General features: G+C 40.4%; 1 protein-coding gene across 15 annotated transcripts in view; it reads left to right on the top strand.

Annotated features, from left to right (window-relative positions):
• Positions 1–503: 503 nt before the first annotated feature.
• LOC145357267 (neurofibromin) overlaps positions 504–17,346 on the top strand; it is a 324,662-nt gene continuing 307,819 nt past the window's right edge. For all 15 annotated transcript variants that reach the window (XR_013889280.1, XM_080210466.1, XM_080210464.1 and 12 more), the window contains exon 1: positions 504–598. Coding sequence is in view for 14 of the 15 variants with exons in the window: in XM_080210466.1 (XP_080066592.1) it covers positions 539–598 (60 nt within the window). In the remaining variant the exon portion in view is untranslated. The remainder of the gene's footprint in view (positions 599–17,346) is intronic.

The following is a 17,346-nucleotide window of genomic DNA, read 5'->3' as shown; positions in this document are numbered from 1 at the left end:
AGCTTATTTTCTTCTTCTTGGTGCCATGCATCTGTCTCCCTTCATTGAGAAAAAAAAGTTTCAGGGAGCTTGTGCGCGTGCGCGTGGGTGGATATCATTGTGGAAGGCCGGGGGGGGAAGCAGGAAAGGGGCGGGGTCTGGCGGGCTATGACGTAACCGCTCCCCGCTTTTCTTAATGAACGGTAGGGCCGAGGGACGCATGCGTGGTTTTTTTCACACACACACACACACACACACACACACCCGGGAGGGAGAAAAAAAAACCCAACTTCCGGCTGGTGTCATGGCTGCCGTACCCTGGTGAATGTGGAGAGGCTGAGAGGGGGGTGGGGGGGGGAAAAAGCAGCGGAGAGAGACAGCGAGGGGGAAAGAGAGAAACCAACACCAACCGGGAGGGATTTACATCTATCTGTCTATATATACACAGAGAGAGAGATCTCAAAGAAACAAGGGCACCGCTGTTTTTTCTTTACCTTGAGGAGTGAGTGGGGGAGGGGGAGGTGGCGGGGGGTGGTGGTGGGGGGGGCGAAAGCCGAGCATGGCGGCTCACAAGCCGGTGGAATGGGTTCAAGCCGTCATAACGCGTTTCGACGAGCAGGTAAACAGAAAAAGAAAAAAAAAGCTCCTTAACGGTGTTTTGTTTTTGCTAAAAAAGAGCGAGCTCTGGAAATGACTGTAATGTTATTTTTCTCTCCCTTACAGCGGGCGCGGGTTGAATTGTTTCCTGAGGTAAAAAAAAATTGGCGTCCGTTTTTGTTTCTGCTTTCTCTTGGGAAGGGGGTGGGGGGGGGGTTGTTGGTGGATTTTTATTCCCCCCTCCTTCCTCCCGGAGTCAGCCTCAGTCAGTCAGTCAAGGCCTGGCTTGGCCTGATACGGAGATCTGCATCTATCAGTCTATCTGTACGTGTGTCTGTTTATCCATCCTCTCGAGGGTTAGGTCCAGGAACTCTTAACCTCCTAAACTGTGGGAGCTGAGATCTGCAGAAGAATTCACTCCCCTCAACCCAGTGATTTGTTAAGGTTTTTAATCTATCTCGGCTTTTAATACAAGAGAGAATTCCCACGCACAACTGATCGCCCCCCCCCCCCGCTTCTGGTCCTCACCAACCTGTATTGCCCCAACCCTATTTCTGAAGGGGTGACACTCCCCGTGGTTTTATCAAAGGGGACAAAACTGTCCACCCTTCAGTAACTTGTTGAAAATGATCAGTTTTCACTCTTCCACCCTGATCAATGTAGTTATTAATGCAACTTTGCTTTCAGCAGAAGTGATGATAGAGGGATTTTAGTGTAGTTCATTTTGGAGGTGATATATATTTGTTGATTATGCATATATATGATGTTTCATCATGTTGCGATCAGTGTTGAACCCTTTTGGGGGGTGTATGTTTTGCTGATTTTGTTGACAAGGGAAATTTTTGGGGATAAATTTGCTTGAACATATTGAAGTTATTTGGCATTTTATAGTGGAGCCAGACATTCATAACTTCATGAAATCTATTGACTAAGGGCATGTGAATGTTATTTTACCCAAACTAAGGGAGTAGGGTTTCCACTTTGGGAAAGAGGTGACCTGGATGCAAATGTGACCAAACTTTAGTTTTTCCCCACCAGTTTCCACTCAATTCTATTTGCTTGTGTGTACAGTATGTACATGTGTACTAATCAGTTTGTAAACTGAAATAACAGTTACATCTCTAAGCTTTTAAAACATGTTGATAGGTGTCCATGTGTCAAAAAAGTACAACTGTAGCTCTGTCATGAAAGGCCACGGATTTGTGTGATTAGTGGGATTGTGGTTAAGTTGATTAGGAGGAGTGGCTAGTTTTGTGGGAAGGCCCAATTTCTAGAATGATGTTTATAGACAAATGCAAAAGCTCACAAAAACTTGGTTTACACTCTGTTTTTATTCTGAACGATATGTAATGATTCTGCTGATTGAATTGCCCAAAAAAATAGTGCAACCCAGTGGAAAATCCAGGCCAGGACTTTCTGTCACCAGGAAAGTGCTGTGTCAGAGGCTAACTCAGATTTAAAAAAAATTGTAGATGAAATGTTTTATAAATCAAAATTTATAAAAGGGATATTGAGTTTGCATGTTTAAGCCTTGCAATCATTATGCAGCTTCTGTAATAAAATATTTTTGGGAGGAAAAACAAATATTATTCTGGTGTATTTTTGGTGTGATGGGGAGCAGGCTATTTTTTAAGGCTTTTTATGAATGGAGGCCATTTATGTAGTATGGTGAGGTATCTTTTTTGATTCATTTGTCAAAAAAAAGAGATTAGGCAGAAGATAGTAATTATTCTTGGTTTGAAATTGAGAAGTTTTTCTTGTAGCTGTTCTATCTGAAGACTTGGATTTTTTTTGTGGTGCAAATTTCACAAACGTAAATTGTTTTGTCCAACCACTTATTCCTCATGTTTGACTGTGAGCATGGACAGTTTATTTGACTTGTAAGTGTTGCAGTTAAGCCCAATTTTGCTTTGATGTAGTTTTCCAGCAGAAGTTCATTGAATAGTGGTCAAGACAGCTGATTTCCAACCCCATCCCACTCCCTCCTTTTTGAAATGGGGACAGCAAGGTCAGTTGTAGAGTTTTTGAACTGTGTCCAGGATGAGGGTCATCTTTTTGGGCACAGGCCAGAGCTTCAATTAGAAATCTTCTTAGTCGGTCTAGCTCAGCAACTCACGAAACCATTCCCAAGGCTGACAAGATGCTCAACTGTCATTTGTTTGAAATTTCTCCAGCAAGTTGGTCTCAAACTAAGTATGAAAATACAGTTAAAGATTTTTTTATTGCAAACAGCATTATTTACCCCATTGGACCATATGTGCAATTTGATTTTTTTTTCTCTGTGGTTTGTTTTGGAATCTAATTAAAAAAAAATCCTTGTCTGCAAAACCTTTTTACAGTTGCAAACTTTAATATTTAGAGTCACTTGTCTAGCAAGAATGTTGAAGTTAATATCTGTACGTCCAGTGACAAATTGGGAACAGCTCTAATACTTCAAAAACTCCAGCATTTTTAATTTTAGGCTTTAGTTTTCATTACAGGAAATTATACAGTTATTCATCTAAACTGTTATAATATGGGAGCTGCTTATTTGTTTGCGCTTTAAGCATAAGAAATCGAGGATATAACTGGGTATCTGTGTATAAGAGGGATAGAGCAAAAAAGTCCCGTAATAGTTGCTCACAAGTATGTCAAATGGTTATCACACAGTTATGTAAAATTTTGAGGTCTTTGTGAGTAACTGAATGTTTTTATAGTCTGGAGAATAATTTGCAAACCTATTTTGTAATTAAGCAAATAATAGAAATAAGTTATATAATCAAGAGGTGAAGAAAAAATTTTACCCTGTGACACTATTAATTAAAAACCTGTATGCTGCAATTGCTTTTGATATAAAGAGTCAACCCTGCCATTTTTGAAAAACTGATTCATATATATTTTAATCTTGGGCTACCTTTACTGATTACAGTATTGGTGGCCCTGCTGACACTTGTCTGATTGACGTTTTTCACAGATGATTCAATGTTCAGTGCTGGTACTCTTGTTTTGAGTCAAAAAGACATGGGTTCAAGTCGATTCCAGAATCATGAGCATATGATCTAAGCTGACATTTCAAAGGCATGCTTGGGGAACGCTGCTGTCTTTCAGGTGTGGAATTAAAATAAGGCCTCGTCTTCCCCCTCAGGTGGATACAAAGGATCCTATAACACTATTTTGAAGAACATCAGGGAAGCTCCGCAGGTTTCATGCTCAACCAACACCATCAAAGACAAATTAACTGATACTTTATCTTGTTGCTATTTGTGGGATCTTTCTATGTAGAAATTGGCTGCCTTTTTTTCTCCATTATAATGATGACTGAACTTGGATAAAGTACTTAGCTGACCGTGAAATGTTTTGGGAGATCCTGAAACCATGGTGGACACTTCGTAAATGCAATTTAATTTTTTAAAAAATTTTTGAAGGCAAGTGTCATCAGGGCTGGATAGCTGTGGCAGGGTATCAGAACTGGCAATCTCAGGCTGATAGTTGTTTTCAGTTATCATGTGTGGAACTCTGATTCGTTCCTTCTGTCCAGATTGAGATTGTGCAGGCCAATTTTCTTTACTTTCCTTTTATTCTCTTTCATTCTTTCCTCCCACTTTTGCCATATCAACAAGTGCATTTTGGACCAGAGAGAGAATTTGTTATCTTTGTGGTAATTACATCACAGATTGCCTTTACAGAGGTATCACTTGTTTTGCAAAGAAAGGCAATGTGGCTTACAGTATTAGTGATACCATTGTAATTTTTTTCAAGGAAACTGCCTGAAATTGCATTTGCTCTTGTGCAATTTTAACAGTAAAAGATCTGTTAAAAATAATGGATTTAATCTGCAACTTTCAAAACAGCCCAATGTTTGTTTTTAAAAATATCTGGGGAAAATAATGTGCATTGAAACAAAATAAATCAGCTGAGTGGTAAAGTTTCCCCAATTATGATGGCATTGTGAACAAAAGGGAAGTATTTATGGCTAACAGAATTTTTTTTGCTACATTTGGAGGATTGTGATTGTCCCAGAAATTGACAAGCTGGCAACATTAGATGTTTTGGCTCTTGCATGATTGGCCATAGGATTAGGGATTGGAAAGTATTTGGTGCTAATGGAGCAGTACCCTCGCAAGGAATCAGTAAATTTCTGTAATATATTAACAGCAAGCTCCTTGACTTCTAAAAATTTATCTGTTAAGATGTGACAATTAAATTTTTTGTGGTTTTGCACCGGATAATAGACTATCTACTTAAAGATGCTTTGCTGAATTTAGCGATTTCAATGCGTTGCATTTCTTTGCAGTTGCACTGAAACTAGGGTTGCCCAACTCTGATTCTTTTGTAATATGTTATCAATAACAATTCGCTTATCCAATGGTTCAGATAGTGTTGTTTTAAACGGAGACCTACGTACTAGGAAGATACCTGATTTGTGTTGAGTTTGCAGATTTGAGACAGAAATGAGGGTGCAATATTTTGACCTGTAAATCTAGATTAATGAAGGTGGAGCATAGTGTGAATGGGATGGGCTGGAGAAAAACGAGGAGGAATTAACAGGGTACCTACTTCTGATGACTCTCTGATGACCATAACTGAAAAATCGTATGTGTGAATTGCAGCAGAGCGGAGTATCTGATTTGTTTGATCACCCAGAGGGAAGGGGCACATGGGAGGAGGTGCTGGAGGGCAGTGGGTATCGATGAAATTGTACGTTAGTATAAGTCAGCATTGATGAGGAAGGGCATGGTAACTTTAAGAATATGTATGGACAATTTAGATGGTTAGCAAGAAGAGTGCACAAATTAAATGAAGTGACAATCAGCAGAAGGTAGAATGTCAGAATTATCATTCACTGAATAGTTTTTGGAGCAGTAAAATACCACCCTCCTGTGGTTGCCATGAGATGCCAGGCAGGAGCAGAGCTGGCAAATCCAGTGGGAGTTCCCGTAGCCCACCAAGTCTGGTTGGTTCTGAAGTAATTGAATATAAAGTAGGCACACTACACTATATTTCATTCAAATCTCCCTCTGTATGAATGCACAATTCCGCATCTCCTCCACCATTTCTCAACTTTGTTGCAAGAAAAGCTCATTGGTTCTGGTTGCTTTGCAAATACCTTACTGCAGATGTTGTATTAAGATTCTGTACAGAAGTTACAAGTGTACATCACCAATTAGCATACAACAAATCATTTCCTGCTTGGGTTATGTTCACAAATGCAGTCTGAACTGCACACACATCGTCTCCCTCCCTTTTGGGTTCCATATGTAAGGAAAAATTTAGCTGTATAGTTAACAAGCTCCAATACTCACTCGACTGTCATCCTCTCATCCCACCACTACCGTGTGAAAATTCTAATTTGCAAATGATTCAAATTTTAATTAGTTAGAATTAAAGTTGCACAAAGATGCAGACGTATTAAACTGAAAATGCAGGTGGCTAACGCAGCGTGTCGAAGATTCCACCTGCGATTTTCTGCACATTGAGTTCCTGACCTTGGTTATGCTGTCGGGAGAAATTCATAGAACATAGAACACTACAGCACAAACAGGCTCTTCAGCCCACAAGTTGCGCCAATCATATCCCTACCTACCAGGCCTATCTATAACCCTCAATCCCATTAAATCCCATGTACTCATCCAGAAGTCTCTTAAAAGACCCCAACGAGTTCGCCTCCACCACCACCGACGGCAGCTGATTCCACTCAGCACCCTCTGAGTGAAAAACTTACCCCTAACATCTCCTCTCTACCTACTCCCCAGCACCTTAAACCTGTGTCCTCTCATAGCGACCGTTGCAGCCCTGGGAAATAGCCTCTGAGAATCCACCCTATCTGTACCTCTCAACATCTTATAAACCTCCATCAGGTCACTTCTCATCCTTTGTCTCTCCAGGGAGAAAAGACCTAGCTCCCTCAACCTATCCTCATAAGGCATGCCACCCAGTCCAGGCAACATTCTTGTAAATCTCCTCTGCACCCTTTCAATAGCTTTCACAACCTTCTTTTAGTGAGGCGGCCAGAACTGCGCACAGTACTCCAAGTGGGATCTGACAAGAGTCTTATAAAGTTGCAGCATTGTCTCCCGACTCCTATACTCAATCCTGCGATTGATGAAGGCTAGTACACCATACGCCGTCTTGACCTCATCCCTTACCTGCGAGGCCGGTTTAAGAGTCCAAGGTCCTTCTGATCCTCTACACTGCTGAGTCCTACCCTTGATATTATACTCCATTGGACCTGCCAAAATGGACCACTACACATTTATCCACGTTGAAGTCCATCTGCCACTTCTCTGCCCAGTCTTGCATCGTATTTATCTCACGCTGCAACTTCTGACATCCCTCCAGACTATGCACAACACCACCAACCTTCGTGTCATCGGCAAACTTACCAACCCATCCCTCCACTTCCTCACCCAGGTCATTTATGAAAATGACAAACAGCAGGGGTCCTAGAACAGATCCCTGGGGCATTCCACTGGTGACCGACCTCCATGCAGAAAAAAACCCATCCACAACCACTCTCTGCCTTCTGTGGGCAAGCCAGTTCTGGATCCACAAGGCAACAGCCCTTTGGATCCCCTGTGCTCTCACTTTTTCAAGAAGTCTTGCATGGGGGACCTTATCAAACGCTTAGCTGAAGTCCATATAAACCACATCCACCCTTCCTTCGTCAGTTCAATTAAAAATCTGCCACCTCTGCGGAGAGAGTAACATTGAGGAAACGAGTCTTCTGGTCCCAGAGATTGGCTTGAGCAGGGCCCTTGGAATAAGTTGGACTTTCTTGATATTGGAAGCGTGTTGTCACAGAAGTTGAGAAAGAAGTTCGAGCATTGGTGCATATTTAAAATGCTTCTTGGGGTGAATAAGTAGTTTCTATCCTGGGATACAAAAGACAAGTGGATGAAGGCAGGATTAACTCAGCTGTTGTATTCCTCCCGGCACTGACGCTTGTTGATAAGGCCCATGAATCAAAGCTTCTGTATCTTGGTGTTAGAAGGGCCCAGATTCCAAGGGATCATAATCCTGAAAGAAAGGGAAAGATGGTCATGTTTAAGGGGGGACATTAAACAAAGTTTGTGCTGAGCTGTTCTGGGAAATCATGACTTTTGAAGCCTGGTAATAAGTAGTAATTGTGTTTGAAAAGCTTTATTTGCCCACAAAGAGTATGGCACCATCTTGACCAATCAGAGCCAATTTACCAACAATCAGCACCCATTTTCTCTTGCTTCTAAATTGTTCCCTTTGAAATTTGGCATTCTGATGAGCTCAAGGTGAAAAGCTTTGACGTGTCTCTTTTGCAGCAGCACTCAAGAATTTGATTTCCTGCATTTTTTTCCTGTACTTGATATCTGCTAATTAAATTAGAGATGTCCAAGCCACAGTCTGGGCCATTGTTGGCCTACAAGCGTCTACAGTCCTTGACAACTTTTATCTATTTGAGTTAATGTTACTTAATGGCTGATACTGTTTGAATTTCATGGGCCTAGATGTATGTTAACATTGTAGACTCATTGGATAGTTCTTCAATATTTAGTATAAATTTCAAAAAGCAAATGCTAAATGTATGGTAACTTTCTTAAACTTTCCACATGGCCTATGCTGACAAAACGTTAGGATATTTCTGGTTTATTTTCCTACCGTCAATTTATTTCCCCATCTCGCCTGAAAGGATATCATTTTTGCATATTATTTATGTAAAGTTTGAAAGCCAACATGCCTTTACATGCATAGGGCATCACAGCTGAGCCTGGCCTTGCTTTTAGCCATTATCCCCATTCTTTGTAATTTCCAACAGAGCATGTTGAGTGGCTTTGCAGAGTGGAAAGCTTGTCCATTCTCTCCAAATCTCAGTTGGGCTGTGGTCAGTTGTACCGGCTCTCTTGCTGTCTTATTTGTGTACAAAAATCAGGAATTGAACCTGAGACCTTATCCAACTGTGCAGTTAACTTGTAAGGCTTTAAGGAGTCATCTATTCTTCACCCTTTTGCTCTAATTCTTGATTTTTGAAGTGTAAATCCAAACCCAAGTGATTATTCTTTATATGCGAGTCTGGACCTTGAGTGGCAGTGGTTTATGAATTGTTGTAATCAGCTGAATCTAAGTAAGCATCCACCGACATACAATGGACATTACCAAAGATCATGCTCAAATTAATTTCATAAGGGTGATGGATTAATCACTTGAGTTCTTTCATACAAAGATGGTTAATTGAGACTGCAGAGTGGCATTTAAGTATTTCAACATTAATTATTCAGTGTAGTATTTACATATTTTAGTAAACCTTTATGTTTGAGCAAGTTCCATGCTACATTTCATCAACTTAACATTATCAAGGGTGAGGATGGGAGCAAGGTATGTCCCTCCAAGAGAAGTGATAATGGACCTGGGGTAATCTCTATCATCTTACATTGCCCTGTTTCTCAAACAGTTGATGCAATATTTTTATAATGACAAAATTGAAAGATGAATTGAATTTTTAGTTTTCTTTGTTCGTTTGTGGAAGTTGTTCATTTTGAAAGCTCATTTAGTTGAGAATTTAGAACACAAGCCTGCAATGCTGTTAATGAAATTGTTCTCTAAAAGTAGTACAGATATAGCTAATGTAATTATTTGAGTAATAGTTATGATACATGGTGTATTTTCCAAAGGATCAATCCTTGGACCCTCCTATTCCTCATCTATGTGCTGCCTCTTGGTGACATTTTCTGAAAGCATATCTCTAAGTTTTATATATATGCCGTTGGTGCCCACCTCTGTCTCTCCACAAACCTTCGGCCCTTCCACCTTAGCTAAATTGTAATACTGCCTGTCTGACATCCAGTACAAGATTAATGTAAACATATAATTTGTCCATCAAAATACTGCAATCAGCAAGGTTACTATCATTGTTCCCTACCACAAACACTATTCCCTAGTTAGTGTTGCTGTCCCTGACAATTACTGAAGTTGAACCAGACCACTTGCAACCCTGGTGTTGCTTTTGTCCCAGAAATGAGGTCAGATATAGTCACAAGCTATCACCAAGACCACTGACTTCTACCTCCATAACATTTCCTGACTCTGTCCGACCTTAGGTCAACTGCAGAAACTTTCCATGCCTTTGCCACTTCCAGACTCGACTGCTCCATCACTGGCCTTCCATCTTTACTGTCTGATCAATAATCTGTAAATGTGCAGCAAGTTTCACTGACAAAAGAAAAAATTTAGATTGCAACACCTTTCATAAACTCAGGACATTCCAAAGCATTATACAGTCATTCTTCAGCAATCACTCGCTAATGAGTATGAACGTCCACCTAAGAAACTCCATGTTACTGATCAAGGGTTCTGTGGGCCCTTGAGCGGCTGATGAACCTGGTGTTCCAAACTTTGTTACCTAATTCTGTCCAAGTCCTTTTCATCCGTATTCCCTGTGTCCATTGATCTACATTGTTTATGCAGCCATCTTGCTTTTAAAATTCTCATCCTTATTTGCAAATTCCTTCATGGCCTCATCCTCACTAACTCTATAAACTCCTCCAGTCTCTAATGCACTTTTGATCTCTATCACAGCAGCATTGGTGGCCATATTTTCAGCTGCCCAGGTTCTAAATTCTGGAACTATAACAAACTTTTATGCCTCTGTACTTCTCTCTCATTTCTATCCCTCTTTCATCCATTAAGGTGCCTGCTAAATCTACTTATTTGACCAAGCATTTAGATACCTATTCTAAATCTTCTTATGTGACTCAGTGTCAGATTTTATCAGCATTGCTACAAAGTGGCTAGGAACATTTTGTAATGTTAAATCCACTGTTTAAATGCAAGTTGATTTTGAGTGAAGGTAACATACAGACATTTCTAGAACGGTGAAAATTTTTTGATGATTAATGGCATTATTATAATGGCAAATTAGCTGTAGATTGTGTATATTGGACCAAAATTCTGTAATATCCAAATTAAACTGGCAGTTGGCAGCTTTTTATTGCAACCCTTTTAATTGTTGTTTTGCAGTTCAGTTTTTGTAATTAGTTCTTCAGACAGCTCTGATTTTTCTGACCGTACAGTACAATTTCTTTAAACAATGCCAGTATCTTGCGTTGAAGATATTTTTACTTAGAGATGCGTAGATCAGGTGATTTATTCACAGTATAACGAGTACATTGGGATTCTGTTTTGTGTGAAAATATCTCCTTGTTAATTTTTTTCCCCCTGAATTGCTTCATAAGAATAGTTCTGCTGACTATAGTTGTGCCCCATTCGCTTACCCAAGTAGTCAATTTTCATGTTAGTCTCCTATCTCCTATGAGTCAGTATGTGGGCTGATGTACCACTTCAGAGACTGGAGCCTACAGTCTTAAGCTGATAATTGAATGCAGTACTGAGGAAATAATGCAATAGTCAGATGTGTCTTTTAAACAAGGCATTAAACAAGCCCCATCTGCTCCATGAGGTGGATGTAAAAGGTACCATGGCACTATTTTGCAGAAAGGCATGGTGTTTGGGCAACATTTTCCTGAATGAGGATCACTAAAACAGATTTGGTGGGTCATTACCACATTGCTGTTTGGGCGATAAAGCTTTGTGATGCCATGTTTCCAACATGGACATCGTCTACAGGATAGATGGAAGAAAATAAGAATGACATAATTCACGGAAATCCATTTGCGGCTGACATCGTCATTTCTGCACTCGCGAGAAACTCCAAACCTTGCTTGACATCTTTGTGGAAGCGTACTGAAAAATTGGTCTCAACTTCAGGAAGACTGAAATACTTTATTAACCTGCCCCAGGGCAAAGTCTGTCCTTCCATCAAGATAATGGAGAAATCCTCCCAAATATGGGACCTTTTACCTGTCTGGAGAGTTTCCCCTCATATAAATCTGACATTGATGCAGAGATCCAATATCATTTTCAATCTGTGAGCACTACCTTCAGATGCTTAAGGATAAGAGTTTTCAACAATTGCAATATTTGTGCCAATGCCAAGAACCCCATCCACAAAGCAGTGGACCTGCCAGCTCTTCTATACGGCTCAGAAACTTGGATTACATACAGACGCCATCTCAAGGCCTTGGAGAGGTACCATCAACACTGTCTGAGATGGATTCTCCACATCAGCCAGAAGGGCAGACATACTAATGCTAGCATCCTCGAAAGAGCCAGGAGTACTAGCATTGAAGCCATGATCATCCAAAACCAATTCCACTGGGCCAGCCAGTGTTTAGGATGTTGAATGCCAAACCAAATCTTTGCCCAGCTCAAGGAAGGCTCCCAAACAAGAGGACAAAGGAAGCGCTTCAAAGACACCCTGAAGGTTTACCTCAACAAATGCAACATAGACATCAGTGCCTGGAAGACACTTGCTCAGAGAAGACCTACTTAGAGGAACCTCCTGATTGAAAGGACTCAATTCTTTGAGGACACCTGAAAACAAGAAGAGGCTTGGGAAAGGAATACCAGTGATCTAGAGTCCAAGGACCGAATCGTACTCCTGGAATCACCTGCCAAGTGTGTGTTTGAAGATGTGGCTCTGACACCAGGTTCATCAGCCGCTCAAGGACCCACAGAACCCTTGATCAGTAACATGGAGTTTCTTAGGTGGACATTCACACTCATCAGCGAATGATTGCTGAAGAATGACTGTATAATGCTTTGGAATGTCCTGAGTTTATGAAAGGTGTTGCAATCTAAATTTTTTCTTTTGTCAGTGAAACTTGCTGCACGTTTACAGATGATTGATTTGGAGAGGGAAAGACGCAATCATAGGCAAAGTCTGAAATATCTTCAGTTGTTGTCCAGTGTTAAGGTCCTGATCAGAAACTCCCCAGCATTTTATGAAGTTAGCCTAGACACTAATTTTTACATTTGATTTTGGCATTTGGATGAGCGTAAGGTGTTTCACTCCAGATTTGATTCAAATGACCCTCTAGGAAGCTTTTATCGTAACAAACATTATTTAAGAACACAGTTAGAATATAATAAAGAATTAGCATAACTTCTACCAATTGAAATACTTAAGCATGATGAAGTATAAATCTTAACAGCTAGCTATCCTTCAATTTAGCAGTATTCCCTACAGACATGAATCTCTTTTTTTTAGAACTAGTTAGCACAGGAACCTCACATAGGTACTAGATTTCTAGTTTATGTCTACACTTCCCGCTGCCTCGGCAAAGCAACCAGCATAATTAAGAACCCCATGCACCCCGGACATTCTCTCTTCTGCCTTCTTCCGTCGGCAAAAAGATACAAAAGTCTGAGGGTCACTTGCCAACTGACTCAAGAGCAGCTTCTTTCCTGCTGCCGTCAGACTTTTGACTGGATTTACCTTGCATTAAATTGATCTTTCTCTACACCCTAGCTATGATTGCAACACTACATTCTGCACTGTCTCGTTTCCTTCTCTATGAACAGTATGCTTTGTCTGTATAGCTTGCAAGAAAAAATATTTTTCACTGTATGTTAATACATGTGACAATAAATCAAATCAAATATTGACACTTCTGGAGAATGATCCAGATAGACACTTGTCTTTAAGTTCTCAAGCAGCAACTTCTAGAGAGAGCTCCACTTCCAGACGGTAGAATTTCAGAGAAAAATGCTTATTTCTTGGCAGATTTCATGCAGTGTGCTGCATGAAGAATGTAAGAATTTAGTTCTCCATGATGTAGCAAGAGGGATGAAGTAATTAAGAGAGAGATTTGAACATGAAGTTGAGAAATTTGTAATTGAAGATTTGATGGACTGGTACTTGTGAGTTGGACCATGGACATCAAAGTTTCAGATGAGGTCATGTTGATGGAAGATTGGTAGGTCAGACACTGGCCAGAAGAATGTCTGTCAGAATAGAAGAACCTGAGAAGATAAAAGCACAATTGAGATAATGAAGTTTGTGGTAGGTGCTGAAGATGGTGATTTCAGTTTTTGCAATGCTTATTTGGTGAAATTTGCAACTTGTCCAGGACTGGATATCTGGCAGTGTAAGTATGGAGACTTTGAGAGATGTGGTGTGGTACAGCTGGACAGTACCAGCATGTATGTAGGACCTAATGTGTCTTTGGATGATGTTGCCAAGGGACAACATGGGGATGAGAAATGGAAGAGGGCCAAGAGTAATCCAAACAAAATCTTGCTTGAGCATTACTTATCTTTTGTTTTGAGTACCATTAACTGTAGCACTGTTGCAATCTCTGCTGAATAGAAATCTAATTTGTTAAACTTGCCTTGGTCCTGGTAGCATGCAATTGGATTAGTTGGATCTAAGCTTGCTCCATGCTTATTTGAACCAACTCTGAAATGATGACAAAATTTTATCACTTGAAAATATTGTTTATTGCAGTTGTATCATCTTGATGAGCATGATTGCCACTTGCATAGATTTTTCTATCAGAGGCATAAATTGTTTGTGAATCTCAGCCTCTGACTATTTCTGGATCCACTGTGTGTGTGCATACCACAAACTCAAAACATGTCACTTGTGCTAGGGATTTTATGATCATTTGAGCCTGGGGGTGCAACAGAGTTTTTAAGATGGATTACCAGTCTAAAGGTGGTGGGGTCAGTTAGTTCTCTGAAATGTAGCACTGTCAATAAAATGAGACTTGTACCACACTCAGATAAGTAATACAAAATGGCTTGATGTTCTTGGTCTTGGCTGTCTGATCTGTTTGGATAATTGGGAAAGACCATCTAACTAGTTGAGACCTCTGCCTCTCCTAAAATATTGGGATGGGAAGGGTGGGGTTTTGAGTCATGTTACAATTTTGGTTATTTCTGGTTGCACTTTTGTCATGTGCATTGCAAATCAGTGATTTGACTTCAGCTTATATTGTAACACCAATTGTGCTATGGGGTGTTAGCTCTTGGGTCCTAGAATGGTAAATTGAGTTTACATCTATAAGTTAATAGCAAACTTTCCATTTCAATACAGTTTTGTAGCTGAGTGCTTTTTCTATTGGGAGGAAGAAATGGCAAATTTACCTAAGGGGGCTTTTGTGTATCCCTCTCCTCCAATCTTGTGTTTCATAGATGATAGGCTTTGGGAGTCAGCAGCTGCAGAACACTCAGTGTTTGATCTGTTCACCCCTGATTCCCATTGACTTCAATTTTATTGAGCTCCTTGAGTTTTGATTTTGATTTGATTTATTATTGTCAGGTATTGGGCTACAGTGAAAAGTATTGTTTCTTGCGCGCTATACCGACAAAGCCTTACATTCATAGAGAAGGAAGTGAGAGAGTGTAGACTGTAGTGTTACTGTCATAGCTAGGGTGTAGAGAAAGAACAACTTAATGCAAAGTAAGTCCATTCAAAAGCCTGACAGCAGGGAAGAAGCTGTTCTTGAGTCAGTTGGTACATGACCTCGGACTTTTTGTATCTTTGTCCCAATGGAAGAGAGTGTGTCTGGGGTGCATGGGACCCTTAATTATGCTGGCTGCTTCACCAAGGCTTGGGATGTGTGGACAGAGTCAGTGGATGGGAGGTTGGTATGTGTAATGGATTTGGCTATGTTCACGACTTTTTTTAGTTTCTTGCATTCTTGGGCAGAGCAGGAGCTATACCAAACCGTGGTACAACCAGAAAGAATGCTTTCTATGGTGCATCTGTAAAAGTTGGTGAGAGCCGTAGCTGACATGCCAAATTTCCTTAGTCTTCTGAGAAAGCAGAAGCATTGGTGGGCTTTCTTAACTATAGTGTTGGCATTGGGGGACCAGGACAGGTGGTTGGTGATGCCTTGATGCCACACTCAACACGATGTTGCCTTGACAGTAACAACATTCACTCTCTCCATACCTCTGAAATTCAGTTCTTGTCCATTTTTGCACTAAGGCTTGGACTAAATGGTCCTGGCAGAACTGAACTATTATCGATCAGCAGATTGTTGATGATTAAGTCCTGCTTGATAGCACCCTCAATGTTACCTTTCATTATTTTGCTAATTGATGTAAGGTGGCATTAGCCAGGTGGGATTTGTCCTGCTTTTAATAGGACATACCTGGGTAATTGTCCACATTAGTCATACTGTAGGTGTACTGGGACAGCCTGGTTAAGGTGTAGCTAGTACTGGAGCACAAGTCTGCAGTGTCTGTATTGAATGTTGTATCTACTGTGCTCAGCCTTTTTTTTATGAAGTGGGGTGAATCAAATTGTTTTAAGTCTGGCATCTGTGGTGAGGATTTCAGGAAGAGGCTAAGATGTATCATCTATTTGTCATTGCTGTCTGACGATGTTTGCAAGTGCTTCAGCCTTGTTTTTTGCAGGCTCCTGCTATCATTCAGGGTAGGGATACATGTTGCCACCTTCTCCTGAGGGTTGTTTAATTATCCGCCACCATTCATAACTCTATGTTGCAGGACTACAGAGCTTTATCTCATCGATTGAATGTGGGATTTTTTTTTGCCAAAATATATTTTACTTAAAATCTAAAAGACACAGTACGAAACATTTCACTGTGCAATTTACGTTTTCCCTAGAGATCAAGGTGCAATGTGATAAGTTGTGGAAGGCAACAGGGGTTGACCGTTTGGCTCAAATTACTGTGGAAAAAAACTGGAGTTATCCAGTGATTCCTTAGAAACTGGATGAGAATCCATCTTGTGCTGTCTCATCTGTTTTCCTCCAATCCTGGATCTTTCTGTGGCATAATTTGTGCCTGCTCAAGAGGATAGTCCACTGCTGGGTCTTTGTAATCATTAGAAAAACTGCTGAACTTTGTTTCCCCTCTGAAGAAGCACTTCACTGCTTGGTGTTGCAATTTTGGTTGACATAACTGGACGAGAAAATCCCAGAATGGAACCCTAGCTCAAAATACTGTAATGCTTTCTTTATCAAACGTGGAGCAACAGAGTCACAGGACGCTAATTAGTTGTAACAACAAGAAAAAAAGCATTGATTAAACCCAAAAAATGGATTATAATACAATATTCCTTTACTCCTCTTGGCTTAACAATTACACACAGGTTTTAAAATTAAGACAGATGACAAAATACATTTGAAGCAACAATGGACTCATTCATTGCTTATTTCTCCCCAGAATCCCCCCAGATGATTGTCATATGAGAGTTTCCAAGTTCCACTCTCAAAATATGCTTTTAAAATTCCCTCTTGTGGTAATACATTCACTTAGCCATTTGCATTCCAAAATCCACTGCACGTTTTCCAAATGACACATTTGAACAAAGCTTCTGCTCCATTTTTAACAGTGAATACATTCCAGGATTCTGTACCAACCCTATAGGTTTTCATTGCCTTGACATGACTGTTGTTCAAATGGCCATGATTGCTTTAACTTCCAATTTTCAGCTTCTTCTTAAAATTACTTCAAATATTTCAGCTTCCTCTGAAGGTCTGCACCACATGTTAAATTTAGTTAAATGCATTTGTCTCCAACTAAGCCCTTTCATCGAATCCATAGAATCCCTACATTGCAGAAGGCGACAAGAAGACTATGGTAGGTGAGGATCTAGAAACAATCATTATCACAAGTCTGCACTGACTCTTTGAAAGAGGACCCTACCCTTTGTCACCTAGTACCTTCCAGAAATGGACAGATTTTATGTGAAAGTGGACTGGCTAGCTGTTCAAGTGCAGAACCTACGAGGGAGCAACCTATCCGAGATCTGGTCTTGTGTAATGAGACAGGATTAATTAATAATATTACAGTTAGGATCCTCTCGGAAGAAGTGGCCACAGCATGGTTGAATTTAAAATACAGGTGGAGTGTGAGAAGGTAAAATCCAATACCAGTGTCTTGTGCTTAAACAAAGGAAACTACAATGGGATGAGGGAGGAGTGTGCTAGGGTAGGTTGGGGGCAAA

This window comes from Carcharhinus amblyrhynchos, chromosome 23 (genome assembly GCF_965287045.1).
Source record: "Carcharhinus amblyrhynchos chromosome 23, sCarAmb.v2.hapA, whole genome shotgun sequence".
In the NCBI taxonomy this organism is placed as follows: Eukaryota; Metazoa; Chordata; class Chondrichthyes; order Carcharhiniformes; family Carcharhinidae; genus Carcharhinus; species Carcharhinus amblyrhynchos.
The sequence above is the reverse complement of the archived record's forward strand: the minus strand, read 5'-3'. Positions and strand labels throughout refer to the sequence as shown.